The 23331-nt window shown below is 51.3% G+C and overlaps 3 protein-coding genes across 3 annotated transcripts; 2 read left to right on the top strand and 1 right to left on the bottom strand.

Moving 5' to 3' along the window:
• The first annotated feature begins 235 nt into the window (after positions 1-235).
• Positions 236-8120, top strand: LOC147360841 (cystatin-13-like). Its single transcript, XM_086333659.1, has 3 exons — positions 236-677; positions 5922-6035; positions 7948-8120. The coding sequence occupies exons 1-3, from the start codon at positions 450-452 to the stop codon at positions 8029-8031; spliced, it is 426 nt and encodes a 141-aa protein (XP_086189785.1). The 5' UTR covers positions 236-449; the 3' UTR covers positions 8032-8120.
• A 4450-nt stretch (positions 8121-12570) lies between these two features.
• Positions 12571-16885, bottom strand: LOC147360840 (cystatin-9-like). The gene is made up of 5 exons (XM_086335193.1): positions 16825-16885; positions 15772-15832; positions 15242-15374; positions 13612-13725; positions 12571-12844 (listed from the first exon to the last, which is right to left on the bottom strand). The coding sequence occupies exons 1-5, from the start codon at positions 16883-16885 to the stop codon at positions 12752-12754; spliced, it is 462 nt and encodes a 153-aa protein (XP_086191319.1). The 3' UTR covers positions 12571-12751.
• Positions 16886-19729: 2844 nt separating this feature from the next.
• Positions 19730-22398, top strand: LOC147360839 (cystatin-9). Its single transcript, XM_086333658.1, has 3 exons — positions 19730-20029; positions 21308-21433; positions 22125-22398. Exons 1-3 carry the CDS (start codon positions 19784-19786, stop codon positions 22215-22217), a joined length of 465 nt encoding a protein of 154 aa, XP_086189784.1. The 5' UTR covers positions 19730-19783; the 3' UTR covers positions 22218-22398.
• The last annotated feature ends 933 nt before the right edge of the window (positions 22399-23331 follow it).

Here is a 23331-nt window from a genome sequence, read left to right as displayed (position 1 = left end):
TCGTACATGTGGGCGAGACTGAGCCAGACAGCCCTGGGCTAAAGCAGACGCTCAGTCCTGGGACTCTTGCCTCCTGAGTGTAAAGGGTATCTCCACGGGGCTCGGAGAGATGGGGACACAATGTGCAGGGCCTTCCACGGGCTGGAGAGACTCACCCCCACTCAGCAGACAGGTCCCAGCACAAATAGGCAGCCATTAGGAAGATCAGGGGTGTGTGTGTGTATGTGTACACAGAGGTGTGTGTCCTTCCAAAAAGGAAGCATCCGTGCTGGGCAAATGGACTGAATTACATGTCTTGCAGGTGGCTTTTTTGGGGGCAGATGATTTTAACAGTTGTTCTCCACTTTCCACCTGCAGCAGCACTGGGAGGGGCCGGTGTGGAGGCAGCAGGGCCCACTAAGCCTTGGCAGGACAGGAGGGACTCGGCCTGAACACCCATTTGAGGAGCCATGGCCAGGATCTGCCCTGGCCTGCTGCTCTGGATGACCGTGGCGGCCCTCGCGTCCAGAGGTGTCCAAGCCTGGGATTCGAAGAAGGTGACGAGGGAATTCCAAGACATCCCAGCCTCCTATGTGTACGTGCAGCAGGCGCTGTGGTTTGCCATGAAGGAGTACAACAAGGCCAGCAAGGACACGTATGTCTACAAGGTGATGAACGTTCTGAGGTCCCAGGAGCAGGTTAGTGGCTCTCACTTCCCACCCTTTGTCCCTGTGCCCACCTTTGTGGGAGGGCCATTGTCAGCTGAGAGCAGCTGAGAGATACCTGGAGCCAAAATTTATAAACTTTAGGGGTTTGGGGAAGAAAGTTAATTAAGTTTTCTCTTTTATAATTCTGGGGTAAAACATAATATATCCATTCAAATAACTTAAAAGTAGTTATAGTCACATCAGAAAACAGGTAAGAGCACAGAGGGGCTCTTAAAGGGGCCACGTTTGGGATGGTGTGAGCAGATATCATCCACCTGAGTGTTGAAGGGAATGCGTTATAACACAGTGAACAAGCAAACAAACTCCACACCCAGCTTTCATTGTAAGTAGGAATCAGGGCTGAAGGGAAGCTTCCTCTTCTGCCTACTTAGAAATGTGAAAGAATAGGAAACTAGAAAATCACCTTTTGCAACCACCATGGTAATAACAAACTCAGGCAAAGATCAGCAATGGATCTGCCACCCAGGATGGAGAGAAGTAAAGGGAAGGGGCCATAGCTACAGGGATTGCTTGTTAATTAATTACAACCAGAACACGCTGGACAAACTGATACTACGTGCCTCTGATGGGACATCAGTGCAAGGACGTGGCATCACTTTTATACCGTGTTCTGCCCCAAATGTGAGGGTGCTCGTGAGGGACAATTAGACAAGTCCATGTTACAGGTGCTGCTTCCCAGGTGGTGTTCATGGTAAAGAACCCCTCTGCCAATGCAGGAGACGTAAGAGATGTAGGTTCAATCCCTGGGTCAGGAAGATCCCCTGGAGGAGGGCATGGCAACCCGTTCCAGTATTCTTGCCTGGAGAATCCCCATGGACAGAGGAGCCTGGCGGGCTACAGTCCATGGTGTTGCAAAGAGTCGGGCACAACTGAACTGGCTGAGGACACACACAAGTATATTATGGGGCATTCTCTAAGACCACTTCAAAATATCAGTGCTGCAGATTTCAAGGAAAATAATACCGATGAACCTATTTGCAGGGCAGGAATAGAGACACAGACGTCGAGAATGCACTTGTGGACAGAGAGAGGGAAGGAGAGGGTGGGACAAATTGAGAGAGTAGCACTGATATATACACACTGCCATGTGTAACATAGATAGCTAGTGGGAAGGTGCTGTATAGCACAGGGAGCTCAGCTCAGTGCTCTGTGATGACGTAGTGGGTGGGATGGGGGCGTCAGAGGGAGGTCCAAGAGGGAGGGGATATATGTGTACATATAGCCAGTTCACGATGTTGTGCATCTTGTTGTACAGCAGAACCTACCACAACATTGCAGAGCAATTATACTCCAATTTAAAAATTGATAAAAATTTAAATATCAGTGCTGTGAAAGATGGAGTAGAGCAGGAAATGGATCTCATGAAAGGAAATTTAGGAAGCATGATGATAAAGGCAAGATGTGTTTCTGTGTTGTCTCTTGGATTTAAAATAATACCAGGGACTTCCCTCGTGGTCCAGTGGCTAAGACTCCGTACTCCCACTGCAGGGAACCTAGGTTCATATCCTGGTCAGGGTACTAGATTTCACATGCCACAACGAAGACCTGGTGCAGCTAAATAAATAAACAAACAATAAAATAATGCCATAAAGGATGCTCTTAGAGCAGCTGGAGGTTGGAATATGGACTGTCTTAGAGGAACCAGCACTGTGTTTCCTGAGAAAGAGTGTTGTCCTGCTGTCTATGCAGGAGCCCAAGGTGGGGTTGTTGGGGTACAGGAAGCAGTAGTCACGGGGGGCAGAAGGTGATGTGCTGTGGATGATGCTGGCCTGACCCACACCTCTCCTCCACTCAGCCCATCTTCCCTCCAAACTGTACTACCCACCTTCCAGCCACCGCCAACCTGCCTCCCTTTCCAGCTTCCTTACGTGGGCAAAAGTTTCACTGTGTCCTGACCCCCTAAGAGGTGGGGACACCTGGCACCCTGTCCCTCTGCACAGGCTGCGGCCCTGGGCTCCCTCTGGTTCTCTCTGTGGTCCCAGTTGTGTGCTTTGTGTTTTTAGGAAGCAACACCTGGGCCAGGAAGTGCGTTCCCCAGTGGGTGGCTGAATTAAAACCCTACATCCCTGGGGGCTCAGATTTAATAGCTGTTCTTAATGAAGTTCCCGCCTTTCCTGGGACTAGTCCATTTTTCTTAATCTGTGCTCTCTGTTTATATAAATAGAAATAGATGGCTCTGCTCTATAGGCTGATATTTAATCTCTTGGGCTTCTCTGGTAGCTCATTCAGTAAAGAATCCTCCTGCAATGCAAGAGGCCAAGTTTGGATCCCTAGGTCGGGAAGATGCCCCGCAGGAGAGCATGGCAACCCACTCCAGTATTCTTGTCTGGAGAATCTCATGGACAGAGGAGCCTGGCGGGCTACAGTCCATAGGGTCACAAAGAGTCAGACACAACTTAGTGACTAAACCACCATTTAATAATAAAATAAACCAAAGACCCACATATCTCAAGACTTATATATCATTTCATACTGTTCGCTGGTTCTTTTCATGAATGTCCATTTTATTTCTTAGTTCACTGTCAGCTCTAGAATTCAGATAAGGATACAAAAGAATCAAGTGGAAACAGGTTAAAAAAGAGGCTAGGAGAGAGGTGTTTTAAGTTCACTTGAAAACATATTGAAGAAAGGAGTAAGGAAGAATACACCATCCCCAAGCAAAAGCTAAAAGAAAAATACTGGGTGACAATTCAGATAAAACGTAACAAAATACCCACAGGCCCTATAAATGGAAAATTGCTCTATTCCACTGAATGACTTAAGTTAAAACTACAAAGATATTTATCAGCAGTTGTCACTCACAGCCTGTAGCCAAATCTGGCCCATGGCCCTTCTTAGTACATCCCATGAGACATGAATGAATATAAGAAACAAAAGGAGACTATTTTGTGACATATGAAAATTATATTACACTGAAACGTATGTCCATAAATACAATTTTATTAGGACACTGCCAGGCACACGTTTTGAATGCTGTCTGGGCTGTGTCCATGCTGCAAAGCCTGGAATATTTTCTCTCTGGCCCTTAAAGAAAAAACGGTAGCTACCAGCTCCAGTTCACAGAGGAGGAAAACAGGCACAGAGACGTTTAGAAACCTGCCAGGGTCACACAGATACTAAGAGAAGAGCCAAGATTTAAACCCAGGCTGTCTACTCTTAATCCACCAATGCTACTGCTTCTGAATGATGCCAGCTGGGCCAAAGATACAACGGTGCAGCCAGCCAGGAGGGCATGGTGTCACAAGAGGCCAGGGGAGTCAGAGAGCCCTGGCCATGGCAGGAGTGAGTGGCTGAATCCACAGCTGGACCCTCATTTGCCTCCCTTTCCTGGACAATCGGGGGCGAAGGTGGGGCTGGGGGTTGGTCAGTGGTTGTTGAGAATGATTTAAGGAAGTCTGTTTTTTTGGTAATTTTCACTTGGAAATTTACTCAAATACAAAGCACTCATTCTCAGTTGGGCATAGATTTTTGCTCTTCAGGGCATTTTTGGCCATAGCCTGAGATGTTTCTGGTCATCACAACTGAAGAGGCTGCTACTGAGATTTGAGGAATGGAGTCCAGGAATGTGGGTCATCACGCCTCAGGCATAGCACGGCCCCCACAGCCAAGAAATTCAAATGCCAACAGCCCCAAATGCCAACAGCACTGGGAAACTTGATATCCAGTCCTGGAAATGGAGAAGGCAATGGCACCCCACTCCAGTACTCTTGCCTGGAAAATCCCATGGACGGAGGAGCCTGGTAGGCTGCAGTCCATGGGGTCTCTAAGAGTCGGACACGACTGAGCGACTTCACTTTCACTTTTCACCTTCATGCATTGGAGAAGGAAATGGCAACCCACTCCAGTGTTCTTGCCTGGAGAATCCCAGGGACAGAGAAGCCTGTTGGCTGCCGTCTATGGGGTCGCACAGAGTTGGACACAACTGAAGCGACTTAGCAACAGCAGCAGTCCTGAAAAATGTGCTTGGGGTACATTTGGAAGCAGTTTTGAAAGTGACCACTGATTTCTTTACATCCCCCACAGACATCGATCCTGGTGGGCACACCTGCAGGTGTCATTTCATACACTTAGTGCATAGCTGAAAATTTTAAAGTATGTTTTATACTCATGAAACCATACTTAGATTTCTGCCTACACCCATTTTGTTCAATGCCCAGGCGACTTTTCCAGAACTTCCAAAATATTTACTCTATTTTCTGAATTATCTCTTATTCTTCTGCACTCAGGTACAGAATCTAACTAACCTGGTCATTCTCTTTAAATATTCTTTCCTTAAAGTCTTATAAACTTTGTTTTCCTTTTCAGATTGTTTTTATGTCCTGGCTATTGTACACAGTGCTGCAATGGAACATTGGGGTACATGTGTCTTTTTGAATGATGGTTTTCTCAGGATATATGCCCAGGAGTAGGATTGCTGGGCCATATGCAAACTCTATGCTTAGTTTTTTAAAGTCATCTTCATACTAATCTCTATAGTGGTTGTATCAACTTACATTCTCACCAATAGTGTAGAGGGGTTCCCTTTTCTCCACACCCTTTCTAGCATTTTCGCTTGTAGGTTTTTTGATGATGGCTATTCTGACCTGTGCGAGGTGATACTTCACTGTAGTTTTGATTTGCATTTCTCTAATGAATAGTAAGGTCAAGCATCTTTTCATTCTTCAATCATGGGAGTGGACATTTACCATTGCTCATCTGGGTTTCTTTGTGAGGCCTCCTTGAGTACAGGGCTATGGTGGGCTCTGGACAGGGTAGGCGGTGGTGAGGGGAGATGCCTGGAAAGTCAGGAATTTGGGAGGGTGTATGACATGGAATAAGGTGTAGATAACTAAAACTGCCAAAGGGAAGCAATATATTCTAAGTGGATTTCACTGAAAATGTTGATTCTTTCCCAAGCTCCAGTGAACAAACCATTAGTTTTCCCAGGAAAATGGTCTTTAGGAAATAGCTTTCTTGATTTATCTCGGTGAGAGCTGTCATTGCTTTAAAATTAAATACCATAATGAAAAAGATCGAGAAACAGAGAGACAGAGAGAACAAGGTAAGGACCACTTCTGCGTTACCCCAAAACTCTGTCCAAAGAAACTATAGGAGGGAGGGAGGTGGGGAGACATCCTTTGCCCCAAGCAGTCAATGACATGTTTGTTTGTCAGAAATGACAACTGATGCCACATATTCTTTGATGATCTCTAACTTGAAATGATTCACGGACAGGTCACGGATAGTTTGGATTACCTTCTTGAAGTCGAAATTGAGCGGACACAGTGCAAGAAAATTTCAGGGAAAACTGGAAACTGTTCAGCACAAGAGGATCCCCAAATGCAGAAGGTAGGTGCTGAGACAGCCTTCAGCAACCTTGAATTATCTTGCTTGAAATCACTCATTAGCCTCCGGATAGTCTTTCCCATCTCGGCCCTTACAGGGCTCATGCAACTCTTAGAGATTCCCCATTTCAGATCTCCTATAGGTTTTGAGCTTATCTGTTTTCTTTATTGAGTCTTATAAAAGAAGAAAGGGTAACTATCTGATCTCCTTGGGGAAAGGTTTTAAAACCTGGTATTATTTTAAATAGTTATAGGCCTGGTTCATGGAAGGTAGGAAATTTAAAAATTTTCCAAAGTATTAAGTAGCTGAAAATCAACTACAGAAGAAAAAAACAAAATCAGCTATAACTACCCTTATGGAAAATTTACTGCTGTCAACTTATTGTTATATATCCTAGTTTTTTTTTATATTTTATATTTGTGTTTTGTGTAGTAGGGAATTGCACTGCATACTATTCCATAATTTAGATTTTTACTTAATAATAAAATATAAGAATTTCTGAAACTGTACAGTTACTTGAGGGCAGTGCCACTGCAGACAGAGACTACAGCCATGAAAATAAAAGATGCTTTCTTCTTGGGAGAAAAGTGATGACAAACTTAGTGTATTAAAAAGCAGAGACCTCACCCTGCTAACAAAGGTCCATATAGTCAAAGCTATTGTTTTTCCAGTAGTCATGTACAGATTTGAGAGTTGGACCATAAAGAAGGCCGAAAAAATTGATGCTTTCAAACTGTGGTGCTGCAGAAGACTCTTGAGAGTCCCTTGGACTTCAAGGAGATCCAACCAGTCCATCCTAAAGGAAATCAATTCTGACTATTCATTGGAAGGACTGATGCTGAAGCTGAAACTCCAATACTTTGACTGGCTGAAGTGAAGAACCAACTTATTGGAAAAGACCCTGACACTGGGAAAGATTGAAGGTGGGAAGAGAAGGGGACAACAGAGGATGAGATGGTTGGATGGCATCACCGACTCAATGGACATGAGTCTGAGCAAGCTTTGGGAGATAGTGAAGGACAGGGAAGCCTGGGATGCTGCAGTCCATGGGGTCACAAGGGGTCAGACGCAAATTAGAGACTGAACAACTAGAACAACTAATATGTTCCCCAACACTGCCAGGAACCAGCTCAACTCATCCTGATCCTCTGCAACCTGGACGCCCCCCCAGTCTGGATTCAGTTCCTCCATGGCCAGTTTGGGTTCCTGGTTGCTTGGTCCTTTCTCCCCCTCTACCTGACCCCTTAGTTCTTTGTATCTTACACAACTTCAGTTCTACTGAGCGCCACGTTGATGTAATGGAGGTTTTCTCACTTTATATTTTCATTCTGATTGAATAAAGATTTTAGGCGAGGAGAGGGACAGAGTGATCTCACCCAGGTCAGAAGCTGGGAGCACTGCTCCTTCTTCAGGCCCTGTGTCTCCTCCCAGCTCCACAGCTGCAAGCTTTTCCTGGTGGGACCTGGCCAGATTCTTATCCCCTTTTCAAAGCCTGTAGGACCCCAATTATTCTTGTGGTTCTGCCTCCCCTGGGAAGGACCCGCTGGGCCCTCCATGCAGCACGGGGTCTCCAGGGGCTGCAGGAAGTCTGCGTGGGGTGGTGGCGGGGGAAGTCCAGAGCTGGACAGGAGGATTTCTCCAGGCTAATTCATCCTGGGCTTCAATGCTTGCTCTCCTGGAGCAAAAGGAGCCCTGACTGTGATGGCCTCATATCACAGGGACATGAACCCAAGTGGCACTCATCTCAGTTGTGAAGCTGTCTCCTCAGCCACCAGGTCAACTGTTCAGGGGCCTGTAGGAGCATGACTGGCCCCTCCTTAAGCCAAATCTTGACACCTGGAAATAGGACCTTCTGGTTTTCTTTTTTTTGGAATTTTTCTTGCTTATGAGTTATTATTCTTTTTATCTCTTCCAGGCATTTTATTGCACCTTTATTGTGGCATCCAAACCCTGGAAATTTGAACTCCAGATGCTAAAGAAAGAATGCAGTCCTATCTAATGGTCAGCTAGCCACTCTACAGCTCTCATGTGCATTTCAAGAAGTGAAGATACTTGTAAAACACTTAAATAACACATCTGACCTCTCGACTTCCCTTTTGTGGCCTGCTTGCTTTTAGTGCATTCTCCAGGCGCGAAGGCTATGGATGCGGTGCTGGTAGGGTAGCATCTTTCACTTGGTCAGTGCATTTACCAGCGGGGACAGTCTGCTCCCAATGAATGGAAGAGAATGTGAACCTGTTACCGTATTTCACCGAGGTCTGGGCACAAATTACTTTCCACTGACAGCTCTTTGGAACTAACAGGAAGCCCCACTTCTCCATTGCTTTAGGTGGGGAGTTTCTGCAAGGCCCTGAGGATGCATTGAGAATGTCTGTCCACAGATTTCCACGGAAAGCTCCCTCCCAGGGCTGCAGAAGGCACAGCGTCATGGCTTCAGCCATAGTTTTAACCCCTCCCGATCCAACCTGGGAGGTAGTTGGGTGATTGGGAGACTTGTGTTTTACTTTCGTTTTTGAATTGAGGCAGGGAAATGAGAGTGATGGTGCAGGAAGAGAAAGCTGCATTTGGGCATGTGCCTGTGCATGTATGTGTGTACTCAACTCATATGTGTGCTTGCACAGAGTGGGAGGTATGATCTAATGCCTTATAACTGATCACCCTACCCTTGGTGCCTCAAGCAATTTATCTATTTCGCTGTGGCGTCTGTGGGTCAGGGGTCTGGGGTGGTTTGGCTGGTGTCACCTCTCCTGAGGTCACTCTCAGGCTCTCATGGCATGCCATGGTCTGAAGGTGAGCCTGGCTCTGGGGAGCCCACTCCCGAGGTGCCTTGCCCTTGTGGCTACTGGCTGGTGTTGGCTGTGGGCAAGTGGTCTCTGCTGTCCTCTGTGAGGGTCTGTCTGCACAGCCGCTGTGTACTGGGTGAGGCGGACGGCTTCCCCCAGACAGAGTGTCTGAAAGTCCGGGTTGGAAGCCATGGCGCTCTCGGTGGCCCAGCGTCGGAGGTAACACAACGTCACCTCTTTGGGTTGTTGGCCACCTTGATTAACTTCAGTTCAGTGTGGGAGAGAGGGCTGCGAGGTGTGGCAACCGGGAGATGCCAACCAGGGGAGGCTCCCGCCATGTGTGTGTGTGTGTGTGTGTGTGTGTATCTGTCTGTCTGTCTGTCTCTCTGTGTATCTGTGCATAGGGCTGGGCTGAGATGGTGAAGTGAATTAACAAATGAAAAAGAAGCACTTTCCAGAACATAATGGTGGACACGACAGCCCTGGAGGGCAGGTCAGGGCCAGCCAGGTAAGTGTGAGCAAGCACACAGGAGCAGGTGGGTACCTACCTGACTGCCGGGTGAATCTCCTGGGACTTCTCCTCCTGCAGAACCCACAGTGGGCACCTGTGTGGGGCAGACTGGCCAGTGTGGGATCTGAAGCTCCTGAGAGGAGCCTGCAGCCATTGCAGGACTTGGGAGAGAAACACCTCAGTTCTTTTTTTAGTAACGTACAGTGTAATTGACATATAACACTGTTAGTTTCAAGTGTAGAACTTACAGTGATGCAATATTTCTCTATGTTACAAAGTGATGGCCATCATAACTCTAGTTACCATCTGTTATCCTCCAAAGGTATTAACAACATTATTGACTGTGTTTCCATGCTGGATGGTTCAGCTTCGTGACTCATTCATACCTAGAAGGTTGTCCCTCTTCATCTGTCATAGCCATTTCACTGCTTGTCAGCATACGTCATCAAGGATTTGGGGGGAAAAAAAGAAAAACTCACAAGCACATTTCCCAGCAGAACATGTTGCTTTCCGGGGCTGACTACAGCAAGAGGAACCCAGAGTCCAAATCCCAGGGTGACTCTAGGCCCCTGGGGATCTGTGGACCAGGAGGGGAGATGCAGCCTGGGGAGCTGACTGAGGCCAAGGAGGTCCCACAGCTGGTCCTGCCCATCACTTGACAGCCCTGCCCCCACCCCTGTTTCCACGGGTGAGGTCCAGGGAATCTGCAGAGGTAAGGTCTCCACTTGCTTGTTCCTTTGTGTTCAATCCTTATTTATTCAACCCCGAATATTCATTGGAAGGACTGGTGCTGAGGCTGACGTACCAATATTTTGGCCACCTGATGTGGAGAGCTGACTCATTGGAAAAGACCCTGATGCTGGGAAAGATTGAGGGCAGGAAGCGAAGGGGGCAATAGAGGATGCAATGGTTGGATGGCATCACCGACTCAGTGGACATGAGTTTCAGCAAACTCCAGGAGATAGGACAGGGAAGAGTGGCATGCTGCAGTCCATGGGGTGACAAAGATTCGGACATGACACTGAGCGACTGAACAACAGCAAGGGCTCTGCCTGGACCCTGACACCTGGGAAAGCTGAGGAAAGTGTTGAAATGTTTCCTGGCAGATGAGAAAGTGGCCACAGAGCAAATCACAGGATCTAGAGGTAACGCATTGGCCATTGATGCTGTATTTCCTTCCATGGCTCTCCCAGGACCCTGCTGTCAGCCTTGGTGATGGCGCCTAGGGCCAGCAGGTTAGCAGCTGGGAAGGCAGAGACCACTCTACAGTCTTGTTTCTGGAGAGGGTGCGCCTGCCTGAGCTGTGGGTGAGGCTTGGGGCCCAGCCACTTCGCCTCTACTGGGGGGATGGGGTTGTTGCCCAGGGAGGGACAGCTGGGCCAGAAACCCACTCCCATGATTCCTCAGCACACAGATTCCAGACGGAGGAAGGGGCCAGGTCGTGCCATCCCAGGCGAGGTGCACAGGGCCAGGGAGGGAGCTCCTCCCGCCACGATGAGTCCCTCCATCCACACCTGGGCTCACAAAGCCAAGCACTCCCAGGGGCCCTCCCTTCTGGACAAGTGGGGCCAGTGGGGCCAGACAAAGCCAGGCCCTGCAGCCCCCTGCGGAGGCAGGACCACTGACACAGCCCCACTCCCGTGGGCTGACAGCAGCAGCGTCGTCCAAGTGGAAACACCGAAGCCCTCAGTACTTATAGTGGGAATTTCTGATAATGTACTTTCACAGCCTTGGGAAATTTCATAGAAATAGCACCTGGAAAAACAGCATATATCAAGAAACTGTGTTGATGATTATTTTCCACGTTTTTCTTAGAATAATAGTCTTGTTACAGACCCCAAGGCCAAACCCAGAAGGGAGTATGATTGGGATCATGAAAGCATGGACCTTGGAACACTGGGTCAGCATCAGGCATGAACACTGCCTACGCACTTGCTAACTGTTCCCAAAAATTTCCCAGAAGAGAACAGCTCAGGGTAAAAACAAGGAGATCTGGACTATGTCAATGTAGTGTCTTAGGAAAGATAGGTCAAAGAAAGCCTTGTAGTCTGCAATCAGAAATAAAAGCTGGACTCCGAGTGGACTTTGCACCTCAGTCCAATAGAGGCAGCAGGTCCCCTGACACTGCACCAGATTTCATGTTCTGTTTTCAATCTCATCGCTCGCTCCTGGACCTTTAGGGCAACAAGTACCCCTCTTGGTAGCCCTGCCACTGCCCCAGGAAAGGGGTGAGCTCATGAAGGGCCAGCAGCTTCCCCACTCTGGAGTGACCCCAGGGAGACCCTTCCCAGGAGCTGCTTGAGGGGAAAAGTGGGGTTGATTCCTTGGAAACATGATGGGGATCACAGTGCCTAAAGGACCCTGAAAGCTTCCTTTGATGGAAGAGCCAGGAGTCAGGAAAAGCCTTGGAAGGAGCAGAAGAAGGGGTCAGGGAGGGTTGTGGAGAAGAACCAGTGGGGTCTGTGACCAGGTGGCAGGGGACAAGCACACAGCTGTGCCCACACTGAGCGGTGCCCGCCAACAGTGAGGATGCCTGCCAACAGTGAGGATGCCTGAAGCCAGGCTCCCTTCAGCCCTGCCCAAGCCCCGGGCTGGGAAGCCAGTCAACCCTGGGTGGAGGACACTCACATGCTGAAGAGTTCTCACACCACGAGACTGGCCCCTTCCCCAGGAAAGCCTGCCACACACACGGGAGCAGGTACTGACCTGAGAGGTGATCGCAGGCAAAGGGCTTTCCCTGGGGCTCAGCGGGAAAGAATCTGTCTGCCATGCCAGGAGCCACGGGTGACACAGGTTCGATCCCTGGGTCAGGAAGATCCCCTGAAGGAGGGCATGGCAACCCACTCCAGGATTCTTGCCTGGAGAATCCCAAGGACAGAGGAGCCTGGTGGGCTACAGTCCATGGGGTCACAAAGAATTAGACACAACTGAAGTGACTGAGCATGCATGCTCACTCAGGCCACACAGGGAGGAAAGGAAGGGGGGAGAAGGACCACACGACTGCTACCTAGAGTCCCAAGGCAACCACGGGCTTCTCCAGCAAACCTACCTCTGAAGGGCTGCCCTGGGGCAGGGATGCTGAAGCCAGGGACAGAGCCCAGATGCACCTGTGCAGGTTGTTCCACCTGTGGTGGCTCAGGTGTGTGAAGGGGAGAGACCCACCCCCAGGCCCAGCCAGCTGCCCTGATGGAAGGATGGCCCCAGCTGCCCAGCTCCCACCCTCTGGAACCAGGCTGCACAAGGCTGCTTGCAATGCTGACGTTTAATGACCAGTTCTACGGGGTGACATAGACAAGGAGGCGTGTCCACATGGCCTGGGTGCGACACCCAGACAGGTACTCATCCAGAGAACAGAACCAGAGCCGCTTAGACACTGAAGGGACACGACAGGGTGGCAGGGGTACCCCCCAGGCTGGGGTGTGGTCTCACTCAGCAGAGCCCTCCAAGCAGGTGTCATTCAGGAGTTTCAACTTTGTTCTCCATGGGTCAGTGGCGATCGTAAAGTAGCAGATGTCAGTCTGTGGGAATAAGCACAGAGACAGAGTGTGGGGAGGCGGCCTCAGGAAGCTGGTGTCTCCAGCTCTAAAGCCGTACCCACCCTACCTACCTACCCCGGGTGGCCCCCGGGAGCAGCCCCAAGCTCATCCTAGATCTTCCCGACCTGGGACTCTCTGCTGACCCCAGACGCACCTGGGTCACTCTGGCCTTCCAGCCCTGTGATCTCCAGGGACTCCTCCCCCCGACACCAGAATGTCCCACACGATCCATACCCCCAGTGTCCCAACCGGGTCCTCTGACCTGACCTGGGCTTGTTCAGGGGCGGGGCTCACCCCCCTTGTCACTTGGAGCAGTAGCAGCAGGGCAGGGCCTGGGAGGGCATGGGGACTCAGCCTCCATCTGTCCAGCTCTGGGCAGGAGGACCACTCGGCCACGGACATGCTGCCCCTCCCTCACACACTCCTTCTCCTGAAGGCGGGGCAGGGCAGTGGGTGACGACCAGGGAGGGGACATCCCGTCTTCCACCCAGGGACCCAGACCACGTGGTCAGGAACAATCTAACCTCAGGGGGACCTGGGATGTAGCAGCAGAAATGGGACCAGTGAGTAGACAGGCCAGGGGCATACGAGTGACCAGTGACCCCTCGGCTGGCGTGCCTGGCTGGCCTCCATCCTGCAGACAATCCCTCGGTGTCCTTTGGAATGCCATCGTCATCACTCCCCACACCGCCTGCCCTGATGCAGTGTCCACGGCCCTGTAACCTGAGGGTGGCTGGTGTGTGTCTTACATTGTTCACGTCTGGAGTTGCTTGAAAAGGACAGTTGCCGATGCCTTCGTCAAATTTCCTGCACCTGGTTCGGGCAAACTCCAGCTCCATGGAGAACACCAGGCCAATGTCCACCTGGGTTTGGACAGGCACTGAAGTGGACATAGCCCTCCTGCCCCCTTACGTACCTGGCAGGTAGACCCACACAGTGGGGCAGGACAGGGGTCTTTGCAGGAGGGGCTTGACTGCCAGCTTACTGGATAAATCTGGGCTGAGAAATGGATATTCCCTTTTTCGCCCTGTTGTCACTACTTTCACCTGTCCTACAGCGAGGAAGGAGCCCCATGGAGCTGCAGTATGCTCTCACACACAAATGCACACTCAGGCACACACAAGCACACACAGGACCGGGAGTGCTCCTTCTGCAGAATGTTCTTGGCATTTCTGTCTGCAGCCCACATGAAAACCACATACCCCTGGTTACATTCTGTACAGATTCCATTGCTAGGAGAATGTTTTAGGATGAAGAACGCCATCTGGGATGATTATAAATCACACAGGATCACTGAAACATGGACATCACCATATGTAAATTAGATGACCAGGGCATGTTCGCTGCATGCAGCAGGGCACCCAAAGCTGGGGCTCTGGGACAACCCAGAGGGAGGGGGTGGGGAGGGAGGTGGGGGTGGGGTTCACGATGAGGGGGATACATGTATACCTGTGGCCGATTCATGTTGATGTATGATAAAGACCATCACAATATTATAAAGCAATTATCCTCCAATTAAATACATTAATTTAAAAAATCACACTGGATCCATGTAGACGGAGGCCCAGAAGGAGCCCACAGCATGTGGACTCCGAGGAGAGGCTGTGAGCTCCCAGAGGCCCCTCAGAACCAGGGGCCCTGGCTCCTGACACTCCAGGCGCTTTCCTCCCCACCCTGCTATTTGTACATCTCTATCTCTTTCTTTTTCTCTCTCTCTGTTTTGTAAATTAACCTCTTAAAGTTATTTCCTTGAAATCTTTTCTGAATCTCTTTAATATTTTCTGTCTGCCTGTTAAAAAAAAAAAGGTAAGTAGCTTTATCCCCTTACAGTCTATATTTTGGTCATTCTTCTTTAAACAAGCTCAAATATAATGAAAACTGAAAATACATTTTACATGTGAGTAGACTGATGGAGCAGAGAAGGCAATGGCACCCCACTCCAGTACTCTTGCCTGGAAAATCCCATGGATGGAGGAGCCTTGTAGGCTGCAGTCCATGGGGTCACTAAGAGTCAGACACGACTGAGAAACTTCACTTTCACTTTCACTTTCATGCATTGGAGGAGGAAATGGCAACCCACTCCAGTGTTCTTGCCTGGAGAATCCCAGGGATGGGGGAGCCTGGTGGGCTGCCATCTATGGGGTCACACAGAGTCAGACACGACTGAAGCGACTTAGCAGCAGCAGCAACAAACTGATGGAGATTTAAAACCCTCCCAAGTTATTTCTTTTCTAAAAACTGAAACTACCCCAACAGGTTGTATTTCCCTCTATTTTATGGGCTTCAGATGATGATCAAGGCCCCTTGTTAAGCACCCCCAACCCTTGCCAGACCCTCATTAACAGCAGGTATGCACCAGCAGCAGGGGAGGGTACCTACAGGATCCTTCCACGACCGCAGTACATGCACCACTTTGTAGGCGTTTCTGCCCTGGCTCATCAGGTTGTACATGTGCAAGACATACTCCACGGTGGCAGGGAGGTAGTTCTTCAACAATCTCTGGTCATCATTTCACTCTTTCTCTGTGGGACCGCAGATGTGACTCCCCAGGAGCCAGGGACCTAAGAGAAGCAGCAGCAGGGTCCAGGGCTGAGCCCACCTGCACCTCCCCTATCGGCCCCTCGTGGCTGCTGCCCCCAGGCACCAAGGCTTCACCCTTCCCATCTCCGGCTTCCACCCGGCCTTCCTGGGTGTGGGTCCAGTCTATCTGCTCCAGGACATACTCTCCCCTGGTCCACCCCTCTGGTCTGATACGCTGTCCCTTCCCTCTCGTGACCCTGCCTCCTCCATCTCAAGCTGATAACATTGCCTCCTGTCCAGGAGAGAGAGGGAGACCCAGGCAGGGTGGGTTGGGAAGGACCAACCGTGGAGGAGGGTCCACTGCTGCTAAACTCCAGCCACACACCCACCTTGGCATTTCACAGGGGTCAGAGGCTTTTGGGGTACCCCAGACTTGGATGCTGAAGGGTCCTGGGACACAGCAGCAGGTGAGGGTCAGAGAGACCAGGACAGACAGAGCCAAAGAGGATGAGTGGCCCAGAGTCAGCTTGTGGGTTACAGAAGGTGGTCTGCAATGGCTGGGAAGGATTCTAAAAGGCCTGCTTGAGAATCACTGGCCTGGAATGTGGGGGCTTTGTCTCTGTAGGGAACAGGCTTCCCTGGGCTTCTATTTCCTTGGTGCTCCTCCCCTGCTGCAGGCAGACTGGCCTCATGACAGAGACACAAGGAAGGAAGGAGGTGATGACAGCGGTCGTCGGCCACAGGCCAGGGAAGGGCGCCCGTGGTAGCAGCCTCGAAGGGGGAGAGGGGTTGGCAAAACTGGGCATTGGACTGGGAATCAAATTCCAGGGGAGTCAGTGACAGAGGAGGGAGCTAGGGGATCCAAAGACACCACATTATCAGTGCCTGGTCATTTTATCATGAACACAGCCAGGTACGAGTGCTACCAGTTACAGAGCTCTGACAAAGGGGTGACGAGGGATGTGAAGAAGCCACATCCAGGTCCGTGACACTCCCATGGGCTCATCAGGACAGCCATGTGAAGACCCCAGGAGTGATTTCAGCCCCATAATTATCAAGGACCCCTGAGTGTCATCTGGGGGGGAAGGCTAACAAGAGAGGGTGGGGCACAAGACTCGGGCAGGGGGTTGCCAGGAGCCCTGGATGAAAGTGAAGGACAGATCCCTCCTCCTCCAGCCTGTCCACCTGGGTCACCCCAATGCCCTCCCCTCACTCCCTGGGGACAAGACTGGCACCCCCAGCAGCCCCACACAGAGTGGGCTCCCCACATGCGGGAGCTGCTGCCACTGTCCCTTCTGGACCTCAGAACCATGGGGGTAACCAAGCCAGGTTCCTGCTCACGTTAGGACACGCACACAGACTTGTCCCCACTAAGTGTAGAAATCCACAGAAGCACCTTCCTGTGGACCAATTTCCCACTTCCATCACTAGTCAAACGGCACCTTGAAGAAAGTCCACGGCGCTGGTCCAGCTCATGACAGGATGGAGTGCTGTGGCCGCCATAGCAACTGAGCCTTGGGATGGGCAAAAGAGACCTCATCCATCACCAGCTCTAATGCTCCAAAGGATAAAGATAATGTGGTATGAATACACATGGAATACTTCTCAGCCATAAAAAAGGGCCCCGTTCTTCTAATGCAGCAATGTCAATGGATATAGAGAATATTACGCTGAGAGACATAAGTGAGAGAGAAAGAAACATGCTCTGTGTCAGCCTACATGCGGAACCCCCAATATTAATTCAAACAAATCTGTATGAAAAACAGAAGCAGATTCATTGATACAGGAAGAAACTAGTGGTTACCAGTACAGAGAAGAAGGAGGAGGGGCAAATTGGAGGTAAGGGATTAAGACAGACGAAGTACACAGTATACAATAGATAAGCAACACAGATGCATTGCATAACACAGGGAAATACATTTGTTTTCTTGTAATAACTTTGAGTGGAGTACTCTTGATGAGGGTGAAAGAGGAGAGTGAAAAAGCTGGCTTAAAATTCAACATTCAAAAAACTGAGATCATGGCATCTAGTCCCATCACTTTCTGGCAAATAGATGGGTAAAAAGTGGAAACAGTGTCCGATTTTATTTTCGTGGGCTCCAAAATCATTGCAGACAATGACCACATCCGTGAAATTAAAAGATGCTTGCTTCTTGGAAGGAGAGCTTTGACAAATCCAGACAGCATACTAAAAAGCAGAGATATTGCTTTGCTGACAAATGTTCCATATGGACAAAGCTATGTTTTTTTTCAGTAGTCGTGTACAGATGTGAGAGTTGGATCATAAAGAAGGCTGAGCACCAAAGAACTGATGCTTTCGAACTGTGGTTTTGGAGAAGAATCTTGAGAGTTCCTTGGACAGTAAGGAGATCAAACCAGCCAATCCTAAAGGAAATCAACCCTGAATATTCATTGGAAGGACTGATGCTGAAGCTGAAGCTCCGATACTTTGGCCACCTGATGCGAAGAGCCAACTCATTGGAAAAGACCCTGATGCTGGGGAAGATTGAAGGCAGGACGAGAAGGGGGCAACAAAGGATAAAATGATTGGATGGTATCACCACCTCACTGGACATGAGTTTGAACAAATATGAAGGACAGGTAAGCCTGGCTGGTTGCACTCCATGGGGTTGCAAAGAGTTGGACATGACTTAGTGACTGAACAACAACAATAGCAACAATGTATATACACCTCTGTGTGCGTGTTAGTTGCTCAGTCCTGTCCCACCACTAATATTAAATCAACTATAATTCAATAAAAAATGTATAGAAAAATTTTCACCCTAAGATTCCTTGTAATAGCTGTAATTAGAAAATTTTCAATTCTTAGGCATTGACTAAATATGAGAATGAGTTTTGAGTTTTAGGAAGACACCAGCTCTGAGACTGTCTGTGCCAGGGGCAGGAAGGGGACAGGCTGGCAGGATCAAAGCCCCACCTCTCCCCACACAGGCACCACCTACTCGCGGAGGCCGAGCTTCTGGAAACCCACTTTTTTCTCTGTCCCCAGGCATGGTAGTTTGACACCTCCCTGATCAGTGATGCCCCCAGAAACCAGTCTCAAGCCCGCAGCCCCCAGCCCACATAAGTGCCTTACTGCTCAATGTGACTCTGCCCCGACCACTCCCGGGGGACTCTGAACTGGGCTACCCAGTCAGGTCAGCACCATCCCCTGGGAGCCGGCTAAGATGCACCTTCTCTGGGCCTGCCCAGACCTGCAGGGTAAGGATCCCGGGGATGGACAAGGCCCAGGGTCCAGGGCGTCCACAGGCCTCCATGAGTGCTGGGCCCCTCTGAAGTTCTCAAGTAGCTGTGGACGGAGCCTATACGTCTGTTGCAGAGACACAGGCCTGAAGTCTTGTCTGGAAAGAGTGTGCTGTGTTGTGGTCCCAGGGCTGCTCTGTGCCCCGGCTGGAGGCAGTGAGGTTCTCTTCTCTGAAATGGCCCCTCGCTGCTCACAGGGAGTTGTGTGTCCCTGAGCTGTGGCCACGAGGCCCCCAGAGGGCACCATCCCCCAGGACACAGCTCAGCTCCTGAGCACATGGGCTTCACGCTCTCTGCTTCCCCTTCACCCCTCCCCCTCCTCTGGTGACAGCCCCTGGACAAAGGGGACAGCAAGGGCCCGCTGAGTGTCATGGCCACCCCACCTGGGACACCTCTGAGGGAGGGTGTGTCTGTCAGCCGGCCAGGCCTCAGGCTGAGAACCCAGGAGCTGAGGGGTCATGTCAAGGGAGACTCAGGGATTCTGAGGGAAGCTCCTGGGTCCAGGACCTGCAAACCCTGCTCCCACCTGACCCCGGCACCCACCCAGGGGCCTGGGAGCCCATGTTCCAGAACTCGAGGGCACTGGGGGCCACGGGGATGGGGGCACAACTACACCTGAAAGACCCCAGCCCTCTGCTGCTTTCTCGGTGGGGACACCCTTCACCCCTAGGTGGGCCGCCTCTGTCACCCACAGAGCTGACTCCGGGCCACTCATCCTCTTAGGTTCCGTCCCTCCTTGTCTCTCCAACCCTCACCAACTGCTGCGTCCCGGGACCTCCTTCCACTCACACTCCTTGCAACTGTGCCCTTGATTCGGCATCCAAGTCTGGGGTACCCCATAAGCCTCTGATCCCCCTGAGATGCCAAGGGGGGGCGTGTGGCTGGGCTTCCTCCACGGTTGGTCCTTCCCAACCCACCCTGCCTGGGTCTCACTCTCTCTCCTGGACAGTAGGCAATGTTATCAGCTCGGGATGGAGGAGGCAGAGTCACGAGAGGGAAGGGACAGGGTGTCAGACCAGAGGGGCGGACCATGGGAGGAGTATGTCCTGGAGCAGATAGACTGGGCCCACGCCCAGGGAGGCCGGGTGGGAGTTGGAGACGGGAAGGGTGAAGCCTTGGTGCCTGGGGGCAGCAGCCATGATGGGCCGACAGCGGAGGTGCAGGTGGGCTCAGCCCTGGACTCTGCTCCTGCTTCTCTTAGGTCCCCGGCTCCTGGTGACTCATGGCTGGCGTCGCAAAGGGGACAAGAATAGTGAAAACACAAATATCTTGGAGCTTTACCTTCCTGCCGTCGTGGAGTATGCCTTACACATGTACAACCTGAGGAGCCAGGACATGAATGCCTACAAAGTGGTGCGTGTACTGAGGTCGTGGCTGGAGTTGGTAGGTACCATATTTTCCCCACTGCTGGCCTCACCAGCTGTTACTAGGGTCAGGAGGTGGTGTCAGCAAGGGATCTCGATCATAATTTGACAACCATAAAACAGAGGGAAATACAGCCTATTGGGTTAGTTTCAGTTTTTATTAAAAAAAAATAATGGGAATTTTTTAAACTCTGGGAGATGTGTTTTCAGTTTTGTCATTTTTCACCTTGTTTTATGAAGAATAAGCAAAATATAAACTATGAGGGGATAAAACTATTTATTTAAAAAAAAAGAGCCAGACAGAAAACCCTGGATTAGAGATTTAGAATCGACTTAATGGAAATCACATTAAACTAGGCTCCTTTAGGGAAAACAGAGAGAGAGAGCAGGGAAAGCCGCTGGAGGCCCCGCGTCCTGAGGAGCCTCTGGGTGTTCAGGGCCTCTCCTCTGACCCCATGTGCTCCGGGCTCTTTCTCCTCCGTGGATCAAGCAGGATTTACACTCTTCCCAGACCATGTTCTGAATCCTAAAATGTTCTCATGGCAATGGAATCTGCAGAACATGACCAGGGGTGCGATTTTCACACGCACTGCAGACAGAAAGGCTGAGAGCATTCTGCGGTCTTGTGTGTGGCCATGTGTGGATGTGTACCTGTGCTTTGTGTGAGTGCCTGGGGGAGAGGAGACATGCTGGGGCGACACCCTCTCTGCACCTCTGGATTGAGTGACAGAAGGAAGGCAGAGTGCTCTCCACACGGCTCCAGCTTCCCTCCAGGGACAGGAGTGGGTCCCACCTGGCTCTCCTGCCCTCACTGGGTCTCTGCCTGCAGTCTCTGGCCTGGAGTGCAAGACTGACTCTGGGTGTTGGGAATAAAGGCAGGGCTAGAGTAGGGGGGCGCTACGAGGCCTGAAGTCCAGGCAGTGGAGAAGAAGACAGTGCACTTTGTGAGAGGGAGGGTGCTTCTTGAAGTCATTGTCCCAGCCCTGTGAATGTGCCTGTGTGCTTATGTCCTTGCGTCTGTGTGTGTTGATATGTGCGTGTATGTGTGTGTGTGTATGTGCATGTGTATATCTGTGTGTTTGTATGTGTGAGTGTGTGGATGTGTGTCTGTGTGTGGATGTGGATGTGTGTGAGTGTGTGTATGTATGTGTGGGTGTGTGTGTCTGTGTGTATGGATATGTATGTGTCTGTGTGTGGATGTGTGAGTATGGATGTGTGTGTGCCTGTGTGTGCAGGAGTGTGTGTGCCTGTGTGTGTGGATATGTGCATATGGGAAGAGAAAGCATTCACTTCACAGTCTGAACAGAAAGAAGAAAAAGGCCTGGTGTTCTCCATGGAGCTGCAGTTCGCCCGAACCAGGTGTGAGAAATTTGACGAAGACATCGACAACTGTCCTTTTCAAGCAACTCCAGATGTGAACAATGTAAGACACACACCAGCCACCCTCAGGTTACAGGGCCGTGGACACTGCATCAGGGCAGGCGGTGTGGGGAGTGATGACGACGCCTTTGCAAAGTCCACCGAAGGGTCGTCTGCAGCATGGAGGCCAGCCAGGCAGGCCAGCCCAGGGGTCACTGGTGACTTGTACGCCCCTGGCCTGTCTACTCACTGGTCCCATTTCTGCTGTGCATCCCAGGTCCCCCTAGGGTTAGACTGTTCTTGACCATGTGGTCCAGGCCCCTGGGTGGAAGGCGAGATGTCCCCTTCCTGGTTGTCACCCACTGCCCTGCCCCGCCTTAGGGAGAGTGTGAGGGAGGGGCAGCATGTCCGTGGCCGAGTGGTCCTCCTGCCCAGAGCTGGACAGATGGAGGCTGAGTCCCCATGCCCTCCCTCCCAGGCCCTACCCTGCTGCTCCTGATCCAGGTGACAAGGGGGTGAGCCCCGCCCCTGGATAAGACAGACAGGTCAGAGGCCCTGCTGGGACACTGGGGACATGGGTCATATGGGACATCCTGGTGTCAGGGGGAGGAGTCTCTGGAGATCACAGGCCTGGCAGGGCAGAGTGACCTGCCTACCCAAGAAGGTAGTGTTTGCTGGATGCCAGCTTTAGAGCTGGAGACACCAGCGTCCCAAGTCCCTTCCCCTCTACTCTGTCCCTGTGCTTGTTCCCACAGACCATCACCTGCTTCTTCACTGTCGACACTGAACCCTGGAAGACAGAGTTCCAACTCCTGAACGACACCTGCTTGGAAGGCTCCGCTGAGTGAGACCGCACCTCAGCCTTGGGGGCACCCCTGCCACCCTGTCATGTCCCTTCAGTGTCCAAGTGGCTCTGGTTCTGTTCTCTGGATGAGCACCTGTCTGGGTGTCACACCTGGGCCATACGGACACGCCTCCCTGTCCATGTCACCCCATAGAACTGGTCATTAAACGTCAGCATTGCAAGCAGCCTTGTGCAGCCTGGTTCCAGAGGGTGGGGGCTGGGTAGTTGGGGCCGTCCTCCCAGCAGGGCAACTGGCTGAGCCCGGGGGATGCGTGTCTACCGCTCAGACATGTGAGCCAGCTGCCGGTGGCACAACCTAGGAGCACAGGTGCATCTGAGCTGTGTCCCGGCCTCATGGGATGAGCGTGACCCTTAGAGGGACATTGGCGTGGCTGGACAGGCAACCTTCAGTGCAGGGGGGACCAGACAGGGTCTTGGGCCCCTCAGCACATGCCCAGGGGCTTGCTCACACACATCCACTGATCTGGGAAGCTATGGGATGGGGGAATGTAGGAGGGGCTCCAGCCTCCACTCAGATGGGCCCACCCACCACAAGCAGCAGTGTCTCCTGGAGCCTCTTAAAAATATGCAGCTGCTCAGGGTCTCTGGACCTTTGGAGCAGCAGGTGCATTTCCTCTAAACCCAGGGCTTCTGGGACACTCGGAGCTGAGAATGGCTGCTGGTGCTGTGGAGCCAGCAACTGGTCTCCCAGAACAGGACTGAGCAGGCATGTCTGTCAGGGGAAAAGCAGGAGCAGGGTCCAGGGCTGAGCCCACCTGCACCTCCACTGTCGGCCCATCATGGCTGCTGCCCCCAGGCACCAAGGCTTCATCCTTCCCGTCTCCGGCTCCCACCTGGCCTCCCTGGGCGTGGGCCCAGTCTATCTGCTCCAGGATATACTCCTCCCCTGGTCCGCCCCTCTGGTCTGACCCTGCCTCCTCCATCCCGAGCTGATAACATTGCCTCCTGTCCAGGAGAGAGAGCGAGACCCAGGCAGGGTGGGTTGGGAAGGACAAACCGTGGAGGAAGCCCAGCCACCCGCTCCCCTCAGCATCTCAGGGGGATCAGAGACTTATGGAGTGCCCCAGACTTGGATACTGAATCAAGGGCACAGTTGC

This window comes from Bos grunniens, chromosome 13 (assembly GCF_055505025.1).
Source record: "Bos grunniens cultivar Pamir isolate PY7600 chromosome 13, Bosgru_T2T1.0, whole genome shotgun sequence".
Classification (NCBI taxonomy): domain Eukaryota; kingdom Metazoa; phylum Chordata; class Mammalia; order Artiodactyla; family Bovidae; genus Bos; species Bos grunniens.
The sequence above is the reverse complement of the archived record's forward strand: the minus strand, read 5'-3'. Positions and strand labels throughout refer to the sequence as shown.

Bases quoted from the DNA above. Each gene is read 5' to 3' on its own strand.
- LOC147360841 (XM_086333659.1), top strand. From the start codon at position 450: ATGGCCAGGATCTGCCCTGGCCTGCTGCTCTGGATGACCGTGGCGGCC. The intron at 678-5,921 runs GTTAGTGGCTCT...ATTCACGGACAG, and splicing joins TTCTGAGGTCCCAGGAGCAG to GTCACGGATAGTTTGGATTA. The intron at 6,036-7,947 runs GTAGGTGCTGAG...TATCTCTTCCAG, and splicing joins AGGATCCCCAAATGCAGAAG to GCATTTTATTGCACCTTTAT.
- LOC147360840 (XM_086335193.1), bottom strand. From the start codon at position 16,885: ATGGCGGCCACAGCACTCCATCCTGTCATGAGCTGGACCAGCGCCGTG. The intron at 15,833-16,824 runs GTGCCGTTTGAC...GCTGTGTCCCAG, and splicing joins CGCCGTGGACTTTCTTCAAG to GACCCTTCAGCATCCAAGTC. The intron at 15,375-15,771 runs GTGGGTGTGTGG...AGAGAAAGAGTG, and splicing joins GACCCCTGTGAAATGCCAAG to AAATGATGACCAGAGATTGT.
- LOC147360839 (XM_086333658.1), top strand. From the start codon at position 19,784: ATGATGGGCCGACAGCGGAGGTGCAGGTGGGCTCAGCCCTGGACTCTG. The intron at 20,030-21,307 runs GTAGGTACCATA...TTCACTTCACAG, and splicing joins TGAGGTCGTGGCTGGAGTTG to TCTGAACAGAAAGAAGAAAA. The intron at 21,434-22,124 runs GTAAGACACACA...TTGTTCCCACAG, and splicing joins CAACTCCAGATGTGAACAAT to ACCATCACCTGCTTCTTCAC.